Below are 24,352 nucleotides of genomic sequence, written 5' to 3' on the forward strand. Positions count from 1 at the left end.
CCCCAGAAGATGAGGAGACCCTCAGAAAGGATCAGCAGCTCAGCAGGAGTGTCGGACCAGGACTCCCCAACTACACCCAGAAGACGAGACCTTCCACCAAGTGACAATACAGATCAACTGTTCAACAGGTTTGTGGTACCAGCCCCCCACTCCCATGATCAGAAAGCAAAGAAGATCAGTGACACAAAAGATAACTGTTTAGCAGGTACAAGATCAAGGCTCTCTCTCACGTCCATAAGGCGAGGAGATTTTACATCCAGCAACAGGACCGAGAAGCTGCCTGGAATTCCTCTTCTCTTCACTCCTCCACCCGTCTCTCCCCTCCTGCCAAGCATGACCAGAATTCACTTCCTTCCGGAAGCCTTCCTGGATGGATCCCACCTGGCTTCTGGTACACCAATCCCTCTCCTCTTCCCCCCAAAAGCTGTTGTCTGTCTCGAAATCTGGGTTTCTGTGATGGTTTCAGCCTCTGTCTCTAGTGTTTTATATTGTCTTGTCTCTCACTAGGTGTGTTTGTGTGTGTGTTTGTGTGTGTCCGTGTCCCCTGCCTCCCGCTTCAAGCTGGCAACCCCTCTAGGGCGGGAATTGGATCTCCTTCTTCTGTTCCTCCCTTCAGTGCCCATTTCAGAGTGTGTGTATACGTAGAGAAGCAACATGGTCCAGTGGATAGAGCACGGGTTTGGGATTCAGAAGGATCTGGGTTATAATAATAATAATAATAATGGTGTTTGTTAAGTGCTTACTATGTGCCAAGCACTGTTCCAAACGCTGGGGTAGATACAAAGTTATCAGGTTGTCCCACGTGGGGCTCACAGTCTTAATCTCCATTTTACAGATGAGGTAACTGAGGCACAGAGAAGTTAAGTGACTAGCCCAAAGTCACACAACTGAAAAGTGGCAGAGCCGGGATTAGAACCCATGCCCTCTGACTCCCAAACCCATGTTCTTTCCCACTAAGCCACCCTGCTTCTCGATTCTAATCCCACCTCCACCACTAATCTTCTGTGTGACCTTGGGCAAGCCATTTAGGTTCTCATCAAACCCTGTTACATATATTGTCCCTCCAAGATGATGTCCCAATGGGTCTGGGAGAAGTCCCTCAGTTACGGTGTCACAGTGGAGCAGGGACCAGTCTGCTAAGAAGATGTAATTATTAGAAGGAGTGGGCAACGACTGAAGGGATCAGGGAGGGGCAATTACTTAGTGATGTCATAAACAGTGGCGAGAACTGGGAGGCCCAGTAAGCGTCCCTCAGTGATGATGTCAAGGAGTAGTCACCATTTGGTTTGGATTCAGTGAGCAATGATAGGAAGGCGACCACTGCACTGACCTAGCAGACTCCCGGCAAGAAGATGCACGTGACATCACACCGTCGTGACTCTGGGCACCAAGGGAAATGGGATGATGTTACATGCGCCATTTTGCAACAGTTTCCCTCAATTCAGCCAATCCTTGAGCATTTCTCTCGGTGGGGGACTCCTGACCCTCCTCATTGGCTCCAGAGGAGTTACATTCCCTCCGGAGTCCTCGGGAACACAGGCGCCGGTTTCCGAGCCATGGAACTCGGCAACAGGAACGGAAGCGGAGGGATGCTGGACCCTGGAAAATAAAAAGCACTGGACATAAAAACATCTGGTGCTGAATACATATTGACCAGAGGCCAGACCAGAGGAAAACAGGACTGTCCAGTGCAATAACTAGATGAATTACCCACCAAGACTGGAAATTAATAATAATAATAATTTTGGTATTTGTTAAGTGCTTACTATGTGCTGAGCACTGTTCTAAGCGCTGGGATACAGGGTAATCAGGTTGTCCCACGTGGGGTTCACAGTCTTAATCCCCATTTTACAGATGGTAGTACCTCTTGGGTTAGAGTTGAGGGAAGGAGCATGGCCTGGTAGAAAGACCATAGGCCTGGGAGTTAGAGGAATGGGGTTCTAATTCTGGCTTTATCACTTGTCTGCTATTTGCCCTTGGGCAAGTGACTTCACCTCTCTGATCCTCAGCCCCTTCATCTATAAAATGGGGATTAATACCGTGAGCCCTGGGTGGCAGATGGACTGCCTCCAACAGGATTAACTTGTACCAACCGCACATAGTAAGCAGTAAACAGATACCACAATTAGTATTAGTATTATTATCACCAAGCAGTGGTGTAGATAAAAGATAATCAGATGGGATATAGTCCCTGTCCCAGACAGGGCTCACAGTCTAAGAGAAGAAAGGAAAGCAGGGATTTTCTCTCCATTTTATTGGTGAAGATCCTGAAGATCAGAGGTTCAGTGACTTGCCCAAGTTTGACCATCTTGGCCTAGGGGAAAGAGCCTGGGAGTCAGAGGACCTCGCTTGTAATACTTCTACTGCCGGCTCTGCCAATAGCTTGCCGACTTGGGCAAGTCATTTAATTTCCCTGGGCCTCAGTTTCCTCAACTGTAAAATGGGGATTAAATACCTGTTTTTTCTTCTGCTTAGACTATGAACCCCAAGTGAGACAGGGACTGTGTCCATTCTGATGAACTTTTATCTCCCCCAACACTTTTTTGGTACCTAGTAAGTGCTTAACAAATTCCATAGTAATAATAATTTTGGGATGTCAGAGGATGAGGAACCAGCACTCCACTCGTCCCGGCCTCCACAGAAAATTAAAATTGGAGGTAGAGACCCTTTCCCTCCTATCTTTTCCAGGACATCCTTCCCTCCCTTCCCCTCGAAATGGGCATTCCCCGTGTCCTTCCACTGGGTACCCGCTCAGGCCTGGGAGCCAGAAGGACCTGGGTTCTAATCCCAGCTGCTCCACTTGTCTCCTTTGTGAACTTGGACAAGTCACTTAACTTCTTTCAGTTATCTCATCTGTAAAATGGGGATTAATACTGTGAGTCCCATGTGGGACAGGGACTGTATCCAACCCGGTTAGCTTGTATTTACCCCAGCGCTTAGAACAGTGCTTGACACATAGTAGGAGCCTAACAAATACCATCATTATTATTATTATTATTATCATTGTTATTATTATTCCCAGCACCGACCTCGGACCCCCCCAGCCAGCTGGCGAATTCACCCATCCAAACGCCCCCGGGTGGACTGGGGAAACCGGATGACTCATCCCCAGGGGATCTTGGGCAATCTCAGTGTTCTCACCTGTAAAATGGGTCTAATCTGGACTCCCACCTTTCTACCCCGGGGGGAAACTGGGAAGATGAAGGATGGATCGTCTGTGTGGGTCTTTGAGCCCAGCCAGAAGAAAGGCCCTATATAAAAACAAGGTGTTATTAGCGGAGTTTCGGGGCAAATCTTTAAGTCAGGACCTATAGGACTTGGGGATCGTTTTCCGCAACCCCTCGGGTGAGGTACAGGATGGAGACTCAGGGTTAGACAGAGAGTCGCCAGATCTGACACAGGGGGGAGGGGAGGGGAGGAGGGAGGGAATCGGGCCACTTCCTCTCAGTTATGGTATTTGTTAAGCACTTACTATGTGCCAAGCACTGTTCTAAGCGCTGAGGTAGACACGAGGTAATCAAGTTGTCCCACGTGGGGCTCACAGTCTTAATCCCCATTTTCCAGATGAGGTAACTGAGGCACAGAGAAGTCAACGGCAGACAAGTGGCGGAGCGGGGATTAGAACCCACATCCTCTGACTCCCAAGCCCGTACTCTTTCCACTAAGCCACGCTGCTTCACTCTGTTTCGTTGACACATTTGCGCTACGCTACCCCACAGAATTGGGCCTTTCAACGGGATTGGGAAGCGGCTTCTCCCTCACTAATCCCATGACGCGGAGTGGCCCATGTGGAGTTTCGAAGGGTCATTTTGTGATCTCCCCTGCTTCCTGAAAGGGCTTCATCCTTTCACTCTTCAACAGACGGCCTTCCCCAAACTCCCAGTTAAGGACAATCAGTGCCCCCCGCCCCTCCGCACCCTTGGTACGCGATGATGGAAGCTCCCAGGCTGGGATGATGTCCCGGTGGCTAACCTAAATCCCTCGGGCTGCACTTCCAGCCTAGAGGAAGCAGGCTGAAACTATAGCCTGAGGGATTTAGGTTAGACTTCCTCTTCCTCAGCAGCACAGACTCTCAAGAGGTGCGGAGAGGGCCCGGGTGATCCCTGCTTCAGAGGGTGGGGGGAACCCCAAAGGAAAACTGGGTCTTTGCCCCTGAGCTCTCAGCATGAGTCTCACATCAATCCCAAACCCCTCCCACCCCACATTTTGCCCTCCCCCTCTTCCAGCTTTTCTCCTTTTTTATTTTTTGGTATTTGCTAAGGGCTGACTTTGTGCCAGGCACTCTACTAAGCCAGTCAATCATATTTATTAAGCACTTACTGTGTACAGAGCACTGTACTAAGCGCTTGGGAGAGTACAATAAAACAATATTACACACATAGTCCCTGCTCCCAGTGAGTATACAGATTACTAAATGCTGGGGTAGAGACAAACTAATCAGGTTGGATGCAGTCCACGTCCCACATGGGTCTCACAGTCTTAATCCCCACTGTACAAATGAGGCAAATGAAGCACAGAGCTGTGACTTGCCCAAGGTCACCCAACAGAAAAATGGAGGAACTGAGATTAGAACCTTTGGCTTTCCCTTCAGCTATCCACTAGACCAATCTGTTTCTCTACTGTATTTCTCATTTTCAGTGGATTGTCAACTCTTTATGAACATCTTTTGCTTTGGCTGTACTTCTCCAAACTGTTAGTACAGTGCACCGCCCTCAGTAGGCGTTCAGTAAATATCGTGATTATGACTAGCCCTGTCTGCACTTTCCAAGCTTTACATCACTGAAGCAGCAAGGCCTAGTGAAAAGAGCCCGGACTCGGGAGTCAGAGGACCTGGGTTCTAATTCTGGCTCTGCCAACTGCTTGATAGGGGACCTTGGGCAAGTGACTTCACTCCTCTGCGTCTCAATTTCCTCAAGTGTAAAATGGGGATTAAATACATGTTTCCCCCTCCTACCTAGACTGTGAGCCCTAAGTGGGAGAGGGACTGTATCCTACCTGATTAAATTGTATCCCAGAGTCTAGAACAGTGTCTGACACAAAGTAAGCACTTAAATACCAGAATAATCACAAGAATAACAATTCTAACCAGGGAAAGCCCCTCCTCAAGCTCCTCCAATCTCCAGCTGCTGGTCATATCTTCCCCTGACCTAGAATGCCTTCCCTTGCTTCTCCTTCCCACCCCCCAGGGCTTCCCTCCTTCCAAACTGCTAAAATCTTACCTCCTTCAGGAAGCTTTCCCAGATTGGGTGTCAGTCACCTTAATCCTTCCAGTTGGACTCCGTCAATCGTGAGCGTGGATTCCTGCTGCCTGTGGAAAGTCAATGAGAGAGAACGTGAGAAGGGCATGGTGAGAAAAAAAAGATATTTGGAGAGAGAGACAACGAGGGAGACTCACGTCCCAGTCACTTGCGTTTTCTGACTGTGTTTGTGTGTGTCCTCTCTCTCCACCAGGCTCTCCGCCCCCACGAGGCTAGGGACAGTGTTTTCTCCCCCGCCCTCTGTCCCTCCCCCTAAAATTCAGAGGGTGAGGATGTGGGGGTGGGAAGGGGGTGACTGCGTGAGAGTGTGTGAGTTCTCCCTCCGGCTGTTCCCAACGTGCCTCGCCCTGACTCTGCCTTGAGTGGGCACCCAGACCCGATTGATGCCTGGCTGATTCACTCTTATTTATTCTCTGCTCCCAGACTCTTGATTCCCCCCTCCCAACCCCACACTCCCTCCTCCCTGACCCCACCAATCTCTTTTCCCCAGATGAGGACCCTCCTTTCTGCCCTGTCCTGGCTTCGGAGAGATGGGGAGAATCTCCCTTCCAGCTCCCCCGAGGACACTGTCAGTGCTGGAATCATTTATTCAATCTTATTTATTGAGCACTTACTGTGTGCAAAGCACTAGACTAAGCGATTGGGGGAGTGCAATATAACAATAAATACAATATCAGCGCTTAGTACACTGCCTGACACATAGTAAGTGCTTTAGAAATATCATTATTATTATTGTTATAACAATAAATATAACAGTAAATGTTTTGTGAAGAGGACAATGTTGACATGATTAAAGATTTGCTTCCCGCTTTCCTGCTTCGCCTCCAGATGGTGTGGAGGTTCTTGCTCCCAAAATAAACCCCTACTCCACCCTAACAGCCCATTACAATCAGTCACCGCCATAGAGTTTCCCACTCCCCCAGCATCACCCAGCAAAGAGCCCTAGGGGCCCCCTTTAGACTGTTAGCTCCTTGTGAAATGAATGCTAGATGATGTTGGGTAAGTAACTTCTCTTCTCTGTGCCTCAGTTGCCTCATCTGTAAAATGGGGATAGAGACTCTGAGCCCCATATGTGGGACCTGGATTGGGTCCAACCTGATTAGTTTGCATCTACCCCAGCACTTTGAACAATATCTGGCACATAGTAAGTGTTTAACAAATACTATTAAAAAGAAAGTCTGTCTACTAGAGAAGCAGTGTGACCTAGTGGAAAAAGCACAGGCCAGGGAGGCAAGGGCCTGGTTTCTAATCCTCCTCTGCTGTGTGACCTGGAACAAGCCACTTGACTTCTCTATGCCTCAGTTACCTCATCTGTAAATTCATTCGTTCATTCAATCCTATTTATTGAGCACCTACTGTGTTCAGAGTACTGTACTAAGCAGGGATTCAGTCCTACCCCCTCTTAGTTTTTTTATGATATTTGTTAAGCACTCACTATATGCAGGCACTGTACTAAACGTTGGGGTAGATAAAAGGTAATCAGGTTGGACACAGTCCATGTCCCACATGAGGTTCCCAGTCTTAATCCTTCTTTTACAGATCAGGTACTGAAGCACAGAGAAGTTAAGCGACTTGCCCAAGGTCACATAGCAGATAAATAGCAGAGCTAGGATGAGAAAGCGGATCCTTCTGACTTCCAAGCCTATGCTCTAAGCATTAGACCATGCTGCTTCTCTGGGAGCAGCTAGAAGTTAGACTATGAGCCCCATGTTAGATAGGGACTGTGTCCATTCTGATGAACTTGTGCCTACCTTGGCGCTTAGAACAGTGCTTGGCAGAATTCACTCTGCGGCCTGGATCATTTTTCTTAAATGCTCCTTGCTTAACAAGTACCCTGATAGCAATAATTATTATTACCAACTCTATTGTATTGTTCTCTCCCAAGCACTTAATACAGGGTTCTGCACACAGTAAGCATTCAATAAATACAATTGATTGGTTGATTACGGGAGGAGACAAAACTGGACCCCGGCATTCTGAGTCATCAGACTGTCCCCGAGGGATGAGGGATTCCTGGCTCCTGGAGAGGCTCCAGAGCCTCTTGGAACATCCCTCCACCCCCCACCCCACATATACGTCAGCAGGCCCGCATATAACCATGAGTAATTATCAGTGTTTTGCAAGCTGCCAAGCACTATGCTAAGCCCTGGGATAACGAGGTCAAACACAGTCCCTGTGTCTAAGAGGGAAGGAGAGCAGGGTCTACACTCTTCACTCCTCTTAAGTCAGCCTGCTTACTATTCTTCATTCCCAACCCTCTCGTCTCCATCGCCTTACTCATATCCTCCCTTCTGCCCGAAACTACCTTTCTCTTCATGGCTGGCAGGCCCCCACTTTCCCCATCTTCAAGACCCTTCTTAAATCACGCCTTCTCCAGGAGGCCTTCCCCGATTAACCTTTCACCTCTTCGCTCTCTAACTGCCGCTTTTACCCTCGTGTGTCCCCCAAGCACTTGGGTACTTCTCCTCCTCACACCGCTCTTTGCATTTATGTACCTACCTTTATCCTTGGTTGCTCCCCCTATCATTTATCTTAACGTTCGTTTCTCCCCGGCTCTACCGCAAACTCCAAGAGGACAGGGATTGTGTCTCCTAACTGGAGAGTTCTCCAGGGTTCTTTCTACTATACTGATCTGCCCAGTGCAAGAGCTCAATCAATACTACTGATTGACTGATTCATCGATTAAAACAGCCTGATCTAGTGGAAAGAGCAAAAGGATTGGGAGTCAGGACCCCAGGGTTCTAACCCCGGCTCTGCCACTTGCCTGCTGGGTGTGGATTTAGGCCGGTCACTCGACTTCCATGAGCCCCAGTTATATCATCTGTTCTCCATCCCCTCCTTAGTCTGTAAATCCCCTTCTGGGATGGGGACTGTGTTTGATGAGATTAGAGGGGGTGTGGAGCAGAGAGGGTTTTTCAGGCTGTGAGGTTTTCGGGCTGTGCCAGGCACTGTACTTAGCACTGGGTAGACACAAGGTAATCAAGTTGGACACAGTCCATGCCCCACGCAGGGCTCACGGTCTTAATCCTCATTTTACAGTTAAGGTAACTGAAGTACAGAGAAATTAAGTGTCTTGCCCACACGGCAGACAGCGGCAGAGCTGGAATTAGAACCAAGGTCCTTCTGACTCCCAGGCCCGTGCTCTAACTACTAGGCCACACTGCGGGGGTCTAGGGGAATCGAGAGTCTGGGAGCAGAGAACAAACAGGACAGTGAATCAGTCAGACTCAGTGGTTTCTGAGTTTCCCTGAGGGCAGAGCCGGGGTGAGACACGGTGAGAAACTAGTCTGTAAATTCATCTCTAGACTGTAAGATCCTTATGGGCAGGGAACATGCATACCAACTAATAATAATTGTAAGAATTGTGGTATTGGTTAAGCGCCTACTTTTCGGTAGGGTAGACAGACTTAATCAGCGACACGGTTCCTGTCCTACATAGAGCTCACAGTCTTAATCCTCATTTTACATATGAGGTAACTGAGGCCCGGAGAAATGCAGTGACTTGCCAAGATCACACAGCAGACATGTGGTGGAACCGGAATTAGAACCCAGATCCCTCTGACTTCCAGGCTCATGCTCTACCAAGCCACGGTGCTTCTCTTGTATTCATTCATTCATTCAACAGTATTTATTGAGCGTTTATTGTGCGCAAAGGCGCTTAGTCTCCCAACTGCTTCGTAGAGGGTTCTGCACCCAGTAATTGCTCAATTAGGAACTGCAGGAGGGAGACCCGCGCTTAGCACAGTGCTTAGCACAGAATAAGCGCTTGATAGACGCTCCAGTTATTATTAGTTGACTGAGGGGAGGTGCGGACTACCGTCCGTTGTTTCGGTTATTTCCAGAGGAATCCTGCGAGGGATGGGGCGAGTGGGAGGGAAGGGGGGGGGGGCGCACGGGGAGTGGGATTGGGGAAGGGGGCGCACGGAAAGGAGGAGGGAAGGGGGAGCTCAGGGTGGGGGGAGAGGGAAGGGGCGCATGGGGTGGGATGAAGGAAAGGGGCGCGACGGAAGGGAAGAGAGAAGGGGTGCGCTGGAAAGGGGGAGGCAAGGGGTCGCGCGGGGAAAGGGGAGGAGAGGGAGCTCTCGGGAAGTGGGGGGCGGGAAGAAGGCGCACGGGAAGGGAGGAGGGAAGGGGGTGCTAAGGGTGGGGGGGGGAGGGGACGCGTGGGAATTCGGGGAGGGAAGGGGGATATTCAGGGTGAGGAGCAGGGAAAGGAGCGCATGGGAAGGGAGGAGGGAAGGGGGCGCGCAGGGGAGGTTTTGGAGAGGGGGCCCTCAGGAACTAGGGGGTGGGGGGAGGGAAGGGGGTCCCGGGTGTAGGCGGGGAGAAGATAGTGATTTCCGGGGAGTTGGAGGCGCCCGAGGGTGTCTCCGGCTCGTAGGTGCCAGGGCGGGAGGAGATGAAAAGGAAGAGTGGGGGTGAGTTCCCCCGCGGGTCTCTCCGGAGCGCCCATAAACCGGGCGAGTTTCATCCCAGCTGGTCACCCCGCAGACACCCAAGCTAATAAAGAACATGAAACAATTTTCCTTTCCCATTTACGGGGGGCGGCCCCCTCCCCCGGCCGATAAAAGCGGGGCCTGGGGGCCGCTCTCTCGCCTCCGTCACCTCCGTGTGCGTGTGTGTCTCCGTGTCCGGCTCCCAGCTTCGGTCCTTCCCTGTCGACGTCCCTCGGTCCGTCCGGCCCCCCAGCACGATGTCCAGCCGCGCTCCCCGGCTGAGCGCGGGGTGCGGGGCGGGTGCGTTGAGCTCCCGCTCGGCCGTGGTGCCCCGGGCGCACAGCTGCATCAGCGCCGTCGCCTACCGCTCCGGGGGGGTCCCCATCCCGGGGCCGGGGGCCGGGGGCCGGAGACCGGGGGCGGGGGGCTTCGGCAGCCGCAGCCTGGGCGGCGCCGTCTCGTCCCGCATCGCCGGCGGCCGCGGCCGCTCCTTGGGTGCGGGGCCCGGCTTCGGCTACCGCTCCGGGGGCGTGTGCGGGCCCAGCCCGCCCTGCATCACCGCGGTGACGGTCAACGAGAGCCTGCTGACCCCGCTCAACCTGGAGATCGACGCCAACGCCCAGTGCGTGAAGCACGAGGAGAAGGAGCAGATCAAGTGTCTCAACGACAAGTTCGCCGCCTTCATCGACAAGGTGGGAAGCGGATTGCCCCCTCCTCCTGCTCCCCCGCTTCCACGTCCTCTGACCTTTCTGCTCTCCTCCCTGCCCTCTCCCTCCTCTCCCTCTGCCCTCTCCAGCTCTCCACAGCCCTAGACTCTCTCCATAACGCTTAAGAAATACCAACATTATTATGGTGTTAATAATAACGACTGTGGTATTTGTTAAGCTCTTACTATGTGGCAGGCACCGTACTAAGAGCTGCGGTGGATACAAGCAAATCGGGGCGGACACAGCCCTTGTCCCGCATGGGCTCTAAGATTCTTCTCCTACCTTTCTCCCTGCTCCTCCCTGTCTCCGATCTCTCTCGCTGTCTTTCCCCCATCCCTCTCCCTGCCCCTCCCTGTCTCTCCCTGTATTTCCCTGTTTCGCTACCTGCCCCTCCCGGACTCCCCCATCCCTCTTACTGTCTTTCCTCCTATCTCTCTCCTTGCCCCTCGCCATCTCTCCCCTTCTCTCATCGTCTCTCCCTGTTCTTCCCGCGTCTCTCCCCATCTTTCCCTCTTTCTCTCTCTCCCTGCCTCTCCCCGTCTTTTCCCGACTCTCACCGTCTCTCCCCATCTCTCTCCCTGTCCTTCCCCATCTCTCCGTCTTTCCCTCTGTTTCTCTCCCTGTACCTCCCCTTCTCTCCCGATCTTTCCCCCGTCTCTCTCCCCGCACCTCCTTATCCCCCCTCCTGTCTTTCCCTATCCCTGTCCTTTCTTCCGTCCCCTCTCTCTCTCTCTCTCTCTTTCGTCCAGCCCGAATCCAAAGTTTCCCGGATACCATCCTAGCCCCCCCAACGTGTCTCCCTGGTGGGATGCGGAGCCGAACAGAGAGGAGAGACGGACGAAGGGCAGAGGGCAGGTTCTGCTCTCTGCGATTCTCCCTCCACGATACCCCCATGTCCGAGCGTGGACGTTCATTCATTCATTCAATCGTATTTATTGAGCGCTTACTGTGTGCAGAGCACTGAACTAAGCGCTTGGAAAGTACAATTCGGCAATAGAGACAATCCCTACCCAACAACGGGCTCGCTTTCCAGCCGGTCCGTCTCCGGCATCGAAGGCCTGTATGGTCGGCGCCTCTATGGCCATGGAGTGGGCGCCAGAGACACGGATTGAAAGGGGCCGGGGTCTCCCGGGTACACACTTTTTAGGGTCTCTGAACTTCCGCCACGATTTATGGTGCGTGTCCTTACTAGTTCCGTACTTTGCCCCCATCCACCCCTTTGGAATTCCATCCCTCGGGCTCTTTCAGAGAAATTGGCTCCCCTCCCTCCTCTGCCCGGCTCCCTGGACCGCTTGTCCAGAGGCAAGGAGCTGGAAAGGATGGCTCCACTGGCAAGGGATCGAGCAGAGGCGGCTTGGGAAGCAGTGTGGCCTGGTGGAAAGATCCCGAGTCTGGGAGGCAGAGGATCTGGGTTCTATTTCTGACTGCGCCACTTTTCTGCCTTGTGTGACCTTCGAAAAGTCACTACACGTCTCTGTGCCTCAGTTCCCTCATTGCAAAATGGGGATCCAACACTTTAGATTGGGAGCCCCATGTTGGGACGGGGACTGTGTCCGACCTGATTAACTTGTCTATTCCAGTGCTCAGAACAGTACCTGGCACATACTAAGTGCTTAACAAAATACCTTTTTTTAACAAAAGAGGCATCTGGTGAGAAGCAGCGTGGCCTAGGGGATAAAAGCACAGCCTGGGAGTCAGAAGGACCTGGGTTCCAGACCCAGCTCCGCCACTTACCTCAGAACAGTGCTTGGCACATAGTAAGCACTTAAAAAATACCATCCTTATCATTACCTGCTGTGTGACTTGCAGCAAATCATTTCACTTTCCTTTGCCTCCGTTACCTCATCTGTAAAATGGGAGTAAGACTGCGAGCCCATTTGGGACCGGGACTGTGTCCACCCCGTCTACCCCAGCACTTAGTACAGTGCCTGGCACACAGTAAGCACTTAACAAATACCATTAAACAAAGGCAGACTATGGGGTGTCACCTGGGAGACTGGCAGTAGGCCCTTTCCACCCAGTTCTCAGGGAACCCAAGTCGAGGGCCCCCAGTCTCCCCAGTTTTTTCCTTCCCCCACCGTGATGTTTCTCCTGACCACATTTTGTCCCGCAGGTGCGGTTCCTGGAGCAGCAGAACAAGCTGCTGGAGACCAAGTGGCAGTTTTACCAGAACCGGAAATGCTGCGAGAGCAACCTGGAGCCGCTGTTCGACGGCTACATCGAGACCCTGAAACGCGAGCTGGAGTGCGTGGAGGCCGACCGGGGCCGGCTCGAGTCAGAGCTGAGCCACATGCAGGAGGTGTTGGAGGGCTTCAAGCAGAGGTGAGCGGGTCGCAGCACGCAGCCGCCCCCGCCCCGAGACAAACCGCTTTGGAATGGCCCCCGGCTGGTCTACACTGGTGCCTTACCCAGATAATCCAGGCGAGGTCAATTTGCCTCCGCCTGCGGGGCTGTCATCAGTTTGGAGTCGGGCTGGGATGCCCTTAAAATCTAACTGAAATCATTCCTGCTGCAGTTTCAGCCCTCTCTCTCATCTCAGCAACTCGAGCTCGTTTGCAGCGAGGTTTAGTGGAAAGAGTGTGGGGCTAATCCCCGGTTCGCCTCTTGTCTGCCGTGTGATTTTGGGCAACTCACTTCTCTTCTCTGTGCCTCAGTTATCTGTAAACTTGGGGAGTCAGACTGTGAGTCCTACATGGGACATGGACTGTGTCGAAACTGATTAGTGATCATGCAGGTTTCCCTCTAGATTGTAAACTTATTATGGGCAAGAAACATACCTGCTAATTTCTCTCATACCGTGCTCTCCCAAGCACTTAGAACAGTTCTCTGCACATAGTAAGCGCTCAATACATACCATTGATCGACTGACTGTTATGTCTCTCCCCCTCCCCCGCCTTGCAGGTTTGAGGAGGAGGTGGCACTGCGGGCCACAGCAGAGAATGAGTTCGTGGTGCTGAAGAAGGTAAGTGACTCTCCCAGCCCAGGGCAGGAGACGGGGTTCTCCCCCTGAGGAAGGTGGGTAGGGGTCTTGAGGGGCCGAGCCTTCTGTTTAGCTCCCCCTCCCTCTGACCTCAGATGTTTGCTCCGTCGTGGGGAGAGCCCACCCAGGTGAGACTTCATGAAGGCCCATCCGCCAGCCTTGGGGCCGAATTCCGTTTGAAATTCCTTCGGTGATTGTGGAGACCTTCATGGAGAGGGGCTCGCACCAGAAGTGGTGTTTCATGACGAATGGGAGTACCCGGTTAAGGGAGGATGAGGGGAATCTGTGTGCTCTTTCGGTTGGGTGGGCTCCTGTCATGTCCAGGGATTGCTGACAATTTTGTTGTGCCTTTATGAGTGCTGTTTTCATTCTCCACACTGGCATTTTTGCAGTTCTCCCACTCCCTGTGAGAGCGAGTGACTGGGGGAAGAGTAGAAAGGGGGAGGTTGGACGCCTGTTAACGAAAAAGGATTGAAAGTTTAGCCAGGGTGTTGGTGAACCCATCCCGTGGTCTGACCTAAGTCTCTCCCGCTGCACTTTCTCCCCATGCTCTCATTCTTTTTTTTCCTTTGTTGCTGCCATGCCCCTCCCTGGACTGGAGGACTGGGATCAGGGACCTCCTATCCCCCGGCCTTCTCCTCCCCAGTCCAGATAATGCCAAATTCCTTCACCACAACCCCCATTATCTCCCCTAGGACGTGGACTGCGCCTACTTACGCAAGGCAGATTTGGAGGCCAACGTGGAGGTCTTGATGGAGGAGATCAGTTTCCTGCAGGCGCTGTTTGAGGAGGTAAAATGGCTGCATTGGTGCCTGCCTGGGATTGTCCTGTACTCTCCCAAGTGCTTAGTATAGTGCTCTGCACACAGTAAGAGCTCAAAAAGTGTCACTGAATTAATGGACTGATTGATTTCCCAGGAGCTGCTCAGGGTGAAAAGAGGTAAGTGGGTTAGAGACTGGACCACCACGCCCACTCCATTCACAGTCCAACCCATTCAGGGTGCAGGATAATAATAATAATAGTATTTTTTAAGCCCTTACTATGTGCCAAGCACTGTTCTAACCACTGGACTGTGAGCCCCACGTGGGACAACCTCATGACCTTGTATCTCCCCCAGCACTTAGAACAGTGCTTGGTACACAGTAAATGCTTAACAAATACCATCATTATTAGTATTATTACAATATAATTAGGTCCCACATGGGGCTTAAGTTGAAGTAGAAGGGACAAAAGGTATTAAGTCCTCATTTACAGATGAGGGAACTGAGACCCAGAGAAGTTCACTGACAAACCCAAGGTCATACAGCAGGTACATGATAGAAGTGGGATTAGAACCCAGGTCCTCTGACTCCCAGATCAGGGCCCTTTCTACTAGGCAACACTGCTTCTCGACAATTCCCAATTTTCACGCCCAGTTCCCATCCCATGGACCCCCCAATCCCTCCTGGCTTCCACGGCATTGGGCTTTGGCTCTTTTGTTGATGATGATGATGAGAGGTTTGCCAAGGTGACACAGCAGACAAGTGGCAGGTCCTTCTGACTCCCAAACCTGTGCTCTATCCCCTAGGCCACGCTGTTTTTAGAGTAGTTAGATCCCTTCCCTGACTACACTGAACTGTGTGCAAAGCACTATATTGACTGTGAGCCCGTTGTTGGGTAGGGATTGTCTCTATTTGTTGCTGAATTGTACTTCTGAAGGGCTTAGTACAGTGCTCTGCACAGAGTAAGCACTCAATAAATACAATTGAATGAATGAATGAATGAGCACTTGGAAGGGAGCAAAGAGATGGAAGACACAGTCCCTGTCTCCCTGTCCCAATCTCACAGGGAGACGAACCAACCCAGATTATTTGCAAATAGTGAGAGCCAGAGGAAGCCCAATTTTATAGCAGGAGAAAGGCAGGGCACATGGACAGAGGGCAGGCCTAGACTTGACCCCTGACCTCTGCCCACAAACCCGTGCCCCCAGGAGATCCGCCTACTGCAGTCCCAGATCTCGGACACCTCGGTCATCGTCAAGATGGACAACAGCCGCGACCTGAACATGGACTGCGTCGTGGCCGAGATCAAGGCGCAGTACGACGACATCGCCAGCCGCAGCCGGGCCGAGGCCGAGTCCTGGTATCGCAGCAAGGTGAGCCGGTGGGGGAGGAGGATGTGGGAGGGATGGGGGCCGGGGGCTGGCAGTTGGAGGGCCTGGGATTAAGTCAGACTTGCTGTGTGTCCAGGTTCAGGCACCTACCCTATCTGGGCCTCAGTTTCTCCCACTCTGAAATGGATCGACTCACCCCCGTCTCTCCCAATCCCACTGAATGTGTACGGTCTGCCCCAGTGCTTAGCAGAGTGCTTGATCCACAGCAAGTGCTTAAGAAAAATCCTACTTATTACTGTTAGCAGCACCAGATGAAATCAGGAGAGATCCTAGACAGAATTCCAATGCTGAAGATCTTGTTGCTCTAAGACGGGATCCGAAGGCAAGGAGCAAATGCATTTTTCAATCTGTCTAAGATCCCGGGGTGGGGGGTGGGGGGGGCGCTCTGTTCAGGCCTTTGGAGTCCAGAGAGAGAGCAGAAACGGCCCCTGCCCTCAGGGGCTTCCCAGTCTGATGAGGAAGACAGGCCAAGCCTAAAGGCAGACTCCATCCTTACGGACAGACACGGGCAGGGCCAGAGGATATTGTAGGAAAGGAGCGGATAGGATGTGGTGGTTGGAAAGGGGAGATGATTCCGGGAGGCTTACTGAAGGAGGTTTCCTTGAGCTGGGTCAGATGGAGGGTTGGGGGAGAGGGCTGAGGCAGGATGATATATTTATTATATTTTATAAATATATATATATTTATGTTAACGTCTGTCTCCCCCTCAAGACCGTAAGCTCATTGTGGGCAGGGAATACGTCTGCTTATTATTATGTCGTACTCTATCAAGCGCTCAGTGAGCGCTCAATAAATTAGAGTGAATGGATGCATGCGTGAATGAATGAATGAGTGAACGAATGAATGAGAAGGGAAGGCCCTTCCCCGGCTCACAAAAGCCTGGCCTTACCCCGTGTGGCCGCTAGGGGGCGTATTTTGAAACCACCATTGACTTTGACCCCGGCGTTGTCATGTTTTTCCCTCCCAGTGCGAGGAGATGAAGGCCACCGTGATCAAGCAGGGGGAAAACCTCCGCAGGACCAAGGACGAGATCAACGAACTGAACAGGCTGATCCAGAGGCTGACGGCGGAGATCGAAAACACGAAGCAGCAGGTCGGCAGGGCTCGCGGGTCAGCCCAGCACCCTGGCCAATGAGGGTAGAAGCGGGACGAATACAGCAGTGACCCGAGGGGTAGGGGGTGGCTGAATCAATCAGTCAGTGATATTTATTAATACTTATGGTACTTGTTAAATGCTTACTGTGTGCCAAGCACTGTTGTAAGCACTGGGGGTAGATACAAGTTAATCGGATTGGACGCAATCCCTGTCCCACATGGGGCTCGCCTTCTTAATCCCCAATTTATAGATGAGGTCCAGAGATATCAAATGGCTTGCCCAAGCTCACACAGCAGGCATGAGGTGGAGCTGTGATTAGAACCCCGGTCCTTCTAACTCCAGGCCGCACCCTATCTACTAGGCCAAGCTTGAGAGTTTACTATGTGCAGAGCACAGTACTAAGTGCTTGGGAGAGTACAATACAACAGAATCAATCCCTCAATCCATCGATTGTATTTATTGAGTGCGTACTAGAATCAGAGCACTGTACTAAGCACTTGGAAGAGTACAATACAACCGAGTTAGTACATGCGTTACCTGCTCATAAGGAGTTTCCAGCCTAAAGAGGGAGAACGATATTCATTCATTCATTCATTCATCCAATCGTATTTATTGAACGCTTACTATGTGCAGAGCACTTTATTAAGCGTTTGATATTAATATAAATAAGCAGCAGATATGGCCATGCCCCAGGATCAATCAGTCAGTGGTATTTATTGGGCACTTACTATGTGCAGAGCTTACTGTGTGTAGAGCACTGTACTAAGTGCTTGGGAGAGTACAGTAGAATAAGCAAAAACGTTCCATGCCCAAACAAGCTAAAAGTCTAGAGGGTGCCTGGGCACTGAATTGGGCTTCAGGGGTGGAGCTTCTGGGCATTGGCGATGTCTTGTGTAACCTCGTTAGAGCCTGGGGGGGCTGGGCCACTTACCCTCACAAGCTGGAGGGTGAAAACTCCAATGTTATCAGTGGTGTTTCATCTTTGCACACGTACAAGAAAATCACACTTCCTAGAGACAGTTAAACTCACTCGGGCCCCCTCCCCCCTTTACTAACCCCACTAGAGAGGTCGGAAAAGAGCTAAGCCCTGGAAGACCAGGGCCTCTCCTTAAATAATATGGCCTGGTGGATAGAGCACGGGCTCGAGAATCAGAAGGACCTGGGTTCTAATCCTGGCTCTGTCACATATCTGCTGTGTGAATTGGGCAAGTCGCTTTACTTCTCTGGGTGTCAGTTACCTCATCTGCAAAAAGGGGGATTAAGATTCTGAGCTCCACGTGGGACATGGACTGTGTCCAACCTGATTAGCTGATATCTACCCCAGCGCTTAGTACAGCGCCTGACACATAGTAAGCACTTGACAAATACCATAAGAAACAAGATTGTCAGCCTTCAGGGCTCCCTCTAGGCTGTAAACTCATTGTCCGCAGGGAATGTGGCTGCTTATTGTTGTATTGTACTCTCCCAAGACCTTAGTACAGTGCTCTGCGCGCAGTAAGCACTCAATAAATATGACTGAATGAGTGAATGAATGAATGAATGAAGGGAAGAGGCTGGTCAAAAGTTTTCTATGGGTAAAAATAAGAAATTGGCCAAAATTACAGCAAGAGGATGTTGGGTTAGATCCCAAGGTGGACTTTCTGACTGAGCAGGGAATTCACCTCAGGAATAGGCTGTGCAGGGGATCAAAGGAGCCCCCTTAATCCGGAGACCTTTAAAGCATAGAATGGTTAGTTGTGGTGTTTGTTAAGAACCTACTTCGCACTCCTTCTCCCTGCAGCGTTCCAAGCTGGAGGCGGCCGTGGCAGAGGCGGAGCAACAGGGTGAGGTGGCCGTCAGTGATGCCAAGGCCAAGTTGGCTGGGCTGGAGGCCGCCCTGCAGAAGGCCAAGCAGGACATGGCTTGTCAGCTGCGTGAATACCAGGAGCTGCTGAATATCAAGCTGGCGCTGGACATCGAGATTGCTACCTACAGGCGGTTGCTGGAGGGCGAGGAGAGCCGGTGAGGGGCCCTTTCTTACCTCTTTTCCCCAGTTGCCCCCTGGCGCCCCTCCTCTGTTCCCCAGACTGTTCTGCTTCCTAACTCCCATCCCCAACGGTGTTGATGTGCTAGAATGAGATCAGGCAGAGCCCCTTTCCCACACAGTGTAAGAGAAGCAGCCTGGCCTAGTGGAAAATGCCCAGGCCTGGGAGTCAGAGAACCCGGGTTCTAGTGCCGGCTCCGCCTCTTGTTTGCCGTGTGAATTTGGGCAAATCACTTAACTTCTCTGTGCCTCAGTTCCCTCATTTAGAAAATGGGGATTCAATACTCCATTTCCCTCCTATTGGACTTCGAGTCCTCTATGTGAATTGATTATCTGGTATCTACTCCGGGGCTTAATAAACACTTAATAAAAACCACAATTATTATGGTTATTAAGAGGGATGAAGAATACGGAACCTTCTCCCCACTTTACTGACTGAGAAACAAAGGCCCAGAGAGGTGAAGGGACTGCCTGAGGTCACACAGCAGGACTGGGACAGAGCTGGGACTAGACCCATAGTTCCTGACTCCCAGCCGTGGGTGCTTCTCATTAGGGCAATCTGCCTTGCTAACTCCTTGCTCTCTCCTCTCCCCTGCTAGGTTGTGTGACGGCGTCAACTCGGTGAACATCTGTAAGTAGCTCCTCATTTTCTTTTTAAAAATCTTCGGCCAAGGCTACTCTGAGCCAAGGTGGGGGTGAAGGAGGGACACACAAATGTTTCTTCCCAGAAGCGTCTTAACTAACAGCGTTTTGAGAAAATACTTTAGGAAAGTGACAGGGGAATCACTTCCAAAACCTTTGATCATCTCATCAGCTTGCAATAAATCATTTGCTGCGGTGTCTATGCCATTTCACTAGATATGTTTGCTCAGGGCTAGGGTGCTTCCCAGGGCTGCTTTTGCAGATTTTGGATTGTGGTCAAACCTTCCTGCTCTACTGCTACCAGATGCTGCAGACTCGAGCTGATCAGAGAAATCCCAGGGTCATTTCTCAGCCCACCCTGAAGGCCCTACAGTTACAAGGTTATTGTCACAAGGTTTTGACAAGCAGGAGCTGACAGATGTGGGAATCCCTGTGCAGTCCAGAAGGTCCGGGCAAGGAAGACAACCAGGGACATTCTTTTTTTTTCATGGTATTTGTTAAACACTTACTGTGTGCCAGATACTGTACTAAATACTGGGGTAGATATAAGCTTATCAGGTTGGACACAGTCCATGTCCCACAGGAGGCTTCCAGTATTAATCCCCATTTTACAGATGAGGTAACTGAGGGGCAGGGAAGTTAAATGACTTGCCCAAGGTCACACAGCAGATGATTGGCAGAGCTAGTCTTTCTGCCTCCCGGCCTGGGTTCTATCCAGTAGGCAACACTGCTTCTCATTCCTGCCTCATCTCCTTAAGCCCAACCTGGTGTTTCTGGCCCAACCTTATTTTTCATTGACTGGCTAACTTTTTTCAAGCTGGCATCAGGTTCACCCTCTGCAGATCACCTGGATTTACAACAGTCACGTTACTTGGATCGATCAATTGCATTTACTGAACATTTACTAAGCTCAATTCTAAGCTCTTGGGAGAGTACAATATAGCAGAGCTGGTAAATACGTTCCCTGCCCGCAACGAGTTTACAGTCTAGAGGGGGAGGCAGACATTAATATAAATAGATGAATTACAGATTTGTTAATACTGTGGGGTTTAAAGAGAAGTGAATGAAGAGTGCAAATCCAAGTATGAGGGTGATGCAGAGGGAATGGGAGAAGAGGAAATGAGGGCTTAGTCAGGGAAGGCCTCTTGGAGAATAAGGCTTGGAAGGTGGGGAGAGTGATGGTCTGTCGGATATGACGCGGGAGGGTGTTCGAGGCCAGAGGCAGGATGTAGGTGAGAGGTCGGCAGCGAGATAGACAAGACAGTGAGTAAATTGGCCTCAAAGATCTGGATCTTTTTTTTGGGAGCTTGAGCTCTCCTATCATCAAGTTGATTTTGAGGGCCAAAATCTCCTGGATCACGTGCGAGAGTAGATGCAGTAGATTTATACCTATACATTTAAGTACATATCTATAAACCAGATATTCTAAATTATTGAATTATATTAATGTCTGTCTCCCCTCTGGACTTTAAGCTCATTGTGGGCAGGGAGTGTGCCTACCAGCTCTCTTGAATTTTACCCTCCCAAGTGCTGCACACAGAAAGCGCTCAACCTATACCACTGATGATGATGAAGTCAGATTGTGCGTGGGTTAGAAAGGACACACTTGGGCTGTTAAGATGCTTCAAAGGAGTAGCATGGCATAGTGGACAGAACATAGCCCTGGGAGTCAGAAGGCCATGGGTTCTAAACCTGACTCTGCCACTTGTCTGCTGTGTGACCTTAGGCAAGTCACTTTACTTCTCTGTGCCTCAGTTACTTCATCTGTAAAATGAGGACTGATACTGTAAGTCCTCTGTGGGAGAGGGAATGTGTCCAACACGATTTGCTTGTATCCTCCCCAGAGCTTAGTACAGTGCCTGGTACCTGGTAAGCACTTAACAAATACCACAGTTATTATTATTATTATTTTGTGGGTTGATATGTGCGGCGTGGGTGGCCGTGTAGACCCAGGACCTAATCACTGCCTCTTCCCCTGCAGGTGTGAGCCGGTCCGGGGGCGGTGTGGCTTGTGGGGACCTCAGCTCCTCCGTTTCCCGGGGGACGACCATTAGCTCCGGCACCTCCTGCCCCACCTCCAGGGGGGTCAGCTGCTCCAGCGCCCGGTCGGTCAGGTTTGCGTGAGGAAGAGCTACATTCCCAGCTGACCTGGGCCGGATCCCTGCTGGGAAAAGGGGGTGGGGGGGTGGGGAGGGCGTGGCGCTTTCACCCGTTGGCCAGGTCTCCTCAACAAATTATCTGGATAACCGCTTGGGGCTGACCTGCACAAACAAATCATCAGGAAAAAATCAGGGCTCCCCAACTCCCTGCTGCCAAATTCATGGTGACCGGGTCTCCACGTGCAAACCTGGCCCATCCATCAGGTCTACACCACCCACCCAAAGCAGTTTGGTTTCAATTATCTGGACTTTTCAAGTTTGTGGGTGGGGTGGGGAATGGGTCAGAGGCCTGATACAACTGGATGTTAGGAGCCACGGTTTATTCTTTGGAGAACCTGCTAGTACAAATTGGGGGTTTTCAGAAGAGAGCAATTGTTGGAAATATCCGGGTTATTGGATTCCCTACTTCATTGCAACAGGCTTCACCTTGCTTATATAGGCCCGGCCTCACGCTCCCTAGAATGAGATCACAAGGGTAGATTACCTTCCAACCTCCCTTATATCCATGCCAGCAGATTATGCAGCTAACTAAGCCCAAACAGTAAATCTTGGACTCAGTTATCTGGATAGTTCTAGTGGCAAAGGATTTTGGAGACCGAAAACATCTGGACATTTTGTCTGTGTAGACTGGCCTAACTGTCATGGCTTGGGTGGCCCTGCATTTAACTGTGGACCCCGAGGGCAAGATTTCCAGATCCCAGGGGGACATGGATACATGGTTGGTTTATCCGGTGTAGGCAACCCCAGTGGATAATTTGGTTTCCACCACAAAAATCCCACCCCACTTTGGGGTCTAAAAGATGCAGTTTGACAGTTTACCCCCACCCACTTGGCATAGGTGGCGTAGATGCTGCCGAGAGGGGAGCAGGGCCCCAGGCTCTCACGGGAGGGGTTGCCCGTCAGACTCCCTGCCCGCTCCCTACCCTCTTGCCACACTTTCAGGAAATCTGGTTCTTGAAGCATTTTTATTCGGGGTTCTGGTTCTTTTTGTTTATCATGATTTTTGCTGAGACCCACCCACTCGATGGGGCTCTATCTCCGTCCCAGTTGCCGCTAACCAGCCTCTGTAGCTGCCATCGATATCCAGAAACACTCTCATTGACTTAGAGGCTCGGGCAATAGCAGCGTGGCTTTCCCTGGAGCATGCCCACAGAGCACCTCCTACTGCAGGAAGGAATCCAAAGGGTCATTTGGTCCAGCTCCCTGGCTTCAGGCAGGTGAACTCCTAGCCCATCCAGGTCAGGACCTTCTCACAGATGCCTGTTTCAGCGGGCAGCCTCCTTGACCACCGGACAGGCCTTCCTTGGGTCTAACCAGACTCCCGCTTGCTGCAGTCCAAGCACTTTCCTTCTCATCTGGTTCTCTGCGTCCTCAGATAACCCGGTGTGGCATCGTGAAAACCCTTTCCGGGGTCAAAGGCTTTGGTCCGAGAGTTGGTGCGTCCCGGTGTGTCAGCCAACGACTTTTGACTTCTCCAGTTGTCATGGCTGGGGGGCCCCTGTTGTGATCTGGACACTCCTGGGTTGGCTCCCCTCACTCAGTCGGGGTCACCGTCTCCGCTGTCCCTCCCGTTCCGCATTTGCAATAAATCGTTAACCTGCGTTCTCTCCACTTGGCCAATGTGAACCTCTCTTGGGGACCGGGGGTTTGAGAAGATTCCTCTGGGTGTGAGCCCAGGTCTGCCCAGTCCCATAACCCCGTTTTCATTAGTGTGGGATACACCAACATAGTCCTTCCTAAACTTTAAGTGCTGTTGTAAATACGTGTCAGTACCTGTTCTCCCTCCTCCTGCGAGCTTCATGTGGGACCTGCTTAATCTGACCTCATTAACTTGTATCTACCCCAGCGCTTAGAGCAGTGCTTGACACATACCAAGCCCTTAACGAATACTATTATTTGGTATTTGAGATATACCGAAGAGAAACCGCGTGGCCTGGTGGAAATAGCACAGGCCTGAGAGTCAGAGGGCCTGGATTCTAATCCCGCTCTGCCGCTTGTCTGCTGTGTGACCTTGGGCAAGTCACTTCACTTCTCCGTGCTTCAGTTCCCTCATCTGCAAAATGGGGGTTCAGTACCTGTTCCCCCTCTTACTTGCTGGGCCTTGATTATCGTGTAGCCAGCCCAGCGCTTAGTAGAGTGCTTGGCACATAGTAAGCGCTTAACAAACATAATAATAATACTGGGACTAAGCTAGCTGGATCAGTGGTCCGTACAGCTTTAGCCATCCTCCCCCATGGCACCGCTCACATTGTTCCCACTCCCAGAGGCACAGTTCCCCAGAGTTCCCACCAGGCTTGAGAATAGACTGCTTATTTTTAAAAGCCAAGTCTGCCCCTCCCCAGACTTTGTCCCCCCCTAAAAGTCCTCCCCCCTTTTCATCCTCACTATCAGAGAAACATTGACACCAGTGCACTGGATGGGGAAAACCAGGCAGTCCCTCCCCCCTCCGCAGTGAAAATCAGGATGTCATGCCTGTCCCCTCCCCTTGCCAAGAAGCCATAGTCCAGGAACCGAATTTCACCTCCCACCCATATCCCCCGCGACTCCCCATACTGCCTCCGCACGGGCCCTGGGAGGGCGTATGCTAGGAATAATTGTGGTATTCGTTCAAGGCTGGCTATGTGCTGAGCGCTGAACTAAGCCGTGGTATAAATTCACAGAAATTAGGTCGGACTCAGTCCCAGGCCCCCTCGGAGCTCACAGGCTAAGGTGGAGAGAGAACAGCTATCGAATCCCCACTTTACAGACAAAGAAAACTGAGACTCGGAAAAGTTGTGACTTGTCCAGAGTCATTTGGCAGGCAAGTCTGATTTAGAACCCAGGACCTCCGACTCCCAAGCCCAAGCTGTTACCACTAGGCCACGCTGCTTCCTTCTAGTTGCCTCCTGCCCCCAACGTG

At 51.3% G+C, this 24,352-nt stretch overlaps 1 protein-coding gene and 1 long non-coding RNA gene across 2 annotated transcripts; one reads left to right on the forward strand and one right to left on the reverse strand.

Moving 5' to 3' along the window:
- Nucleotides 1-962: 962 nt before the first annotated feature.
- On the reverse strand, nt 963-10,063 carry LOC120638648. The gene is made up of 3 exons (XR_005660470.1): nt 9,864-10,063; nt 5,220-5,308; nt 963-1,599 (listed from the first exon to the last, which is right to left on the reverse strand). It is a non-coding gene; the product is annotated as an uncharacterized LOC120638648 (long non-coding RNA).
- A 77-nt stretch (nt 10,064-10,140) lies between these two features.
- On the forward strand, nt 10,141-23,064 carry LOC103164923 (keratin, type II cuticular Hb5-like; the record flags this gene model as incomplete). Its single annotated transcript, XM_029072924.2, has 9 exons — nt 10,141-10,386; nt 12,515-12,723; nt 13,303-13,363; nt 14,077-14,172; nt 15,351-15,515; nt 16,501-16,626; nt 18,410-18,630; nt 19,252-19,283; nt 21,276-23,064. Coding segments are annotated over 9 exons (1,299 nt in total), but the record flags the coding sequence as incomplete, so codon positions are not given.
- Between the last annotated feature and the right edge of the window lie 1,288 nt (nt 23,065-24,352).

Source organism: Ornithorhynchus anatinus, chromosome 10, assembly GCF_004115215.2.
Source record: "Ornithorhynchus anatinus isolate Pmale09 chromosome 10, mOrnAna1.pri.v4, whole genome shotgun sequence".
NCBI classification, from domain to species: domain Eukaryota; kingdom Metazoa; phylum Chordata; class Mammalia; order Monotremata; family Ornithorhynchidae; genus Ornithorhynchus; species Ornithorhynchus anatinus.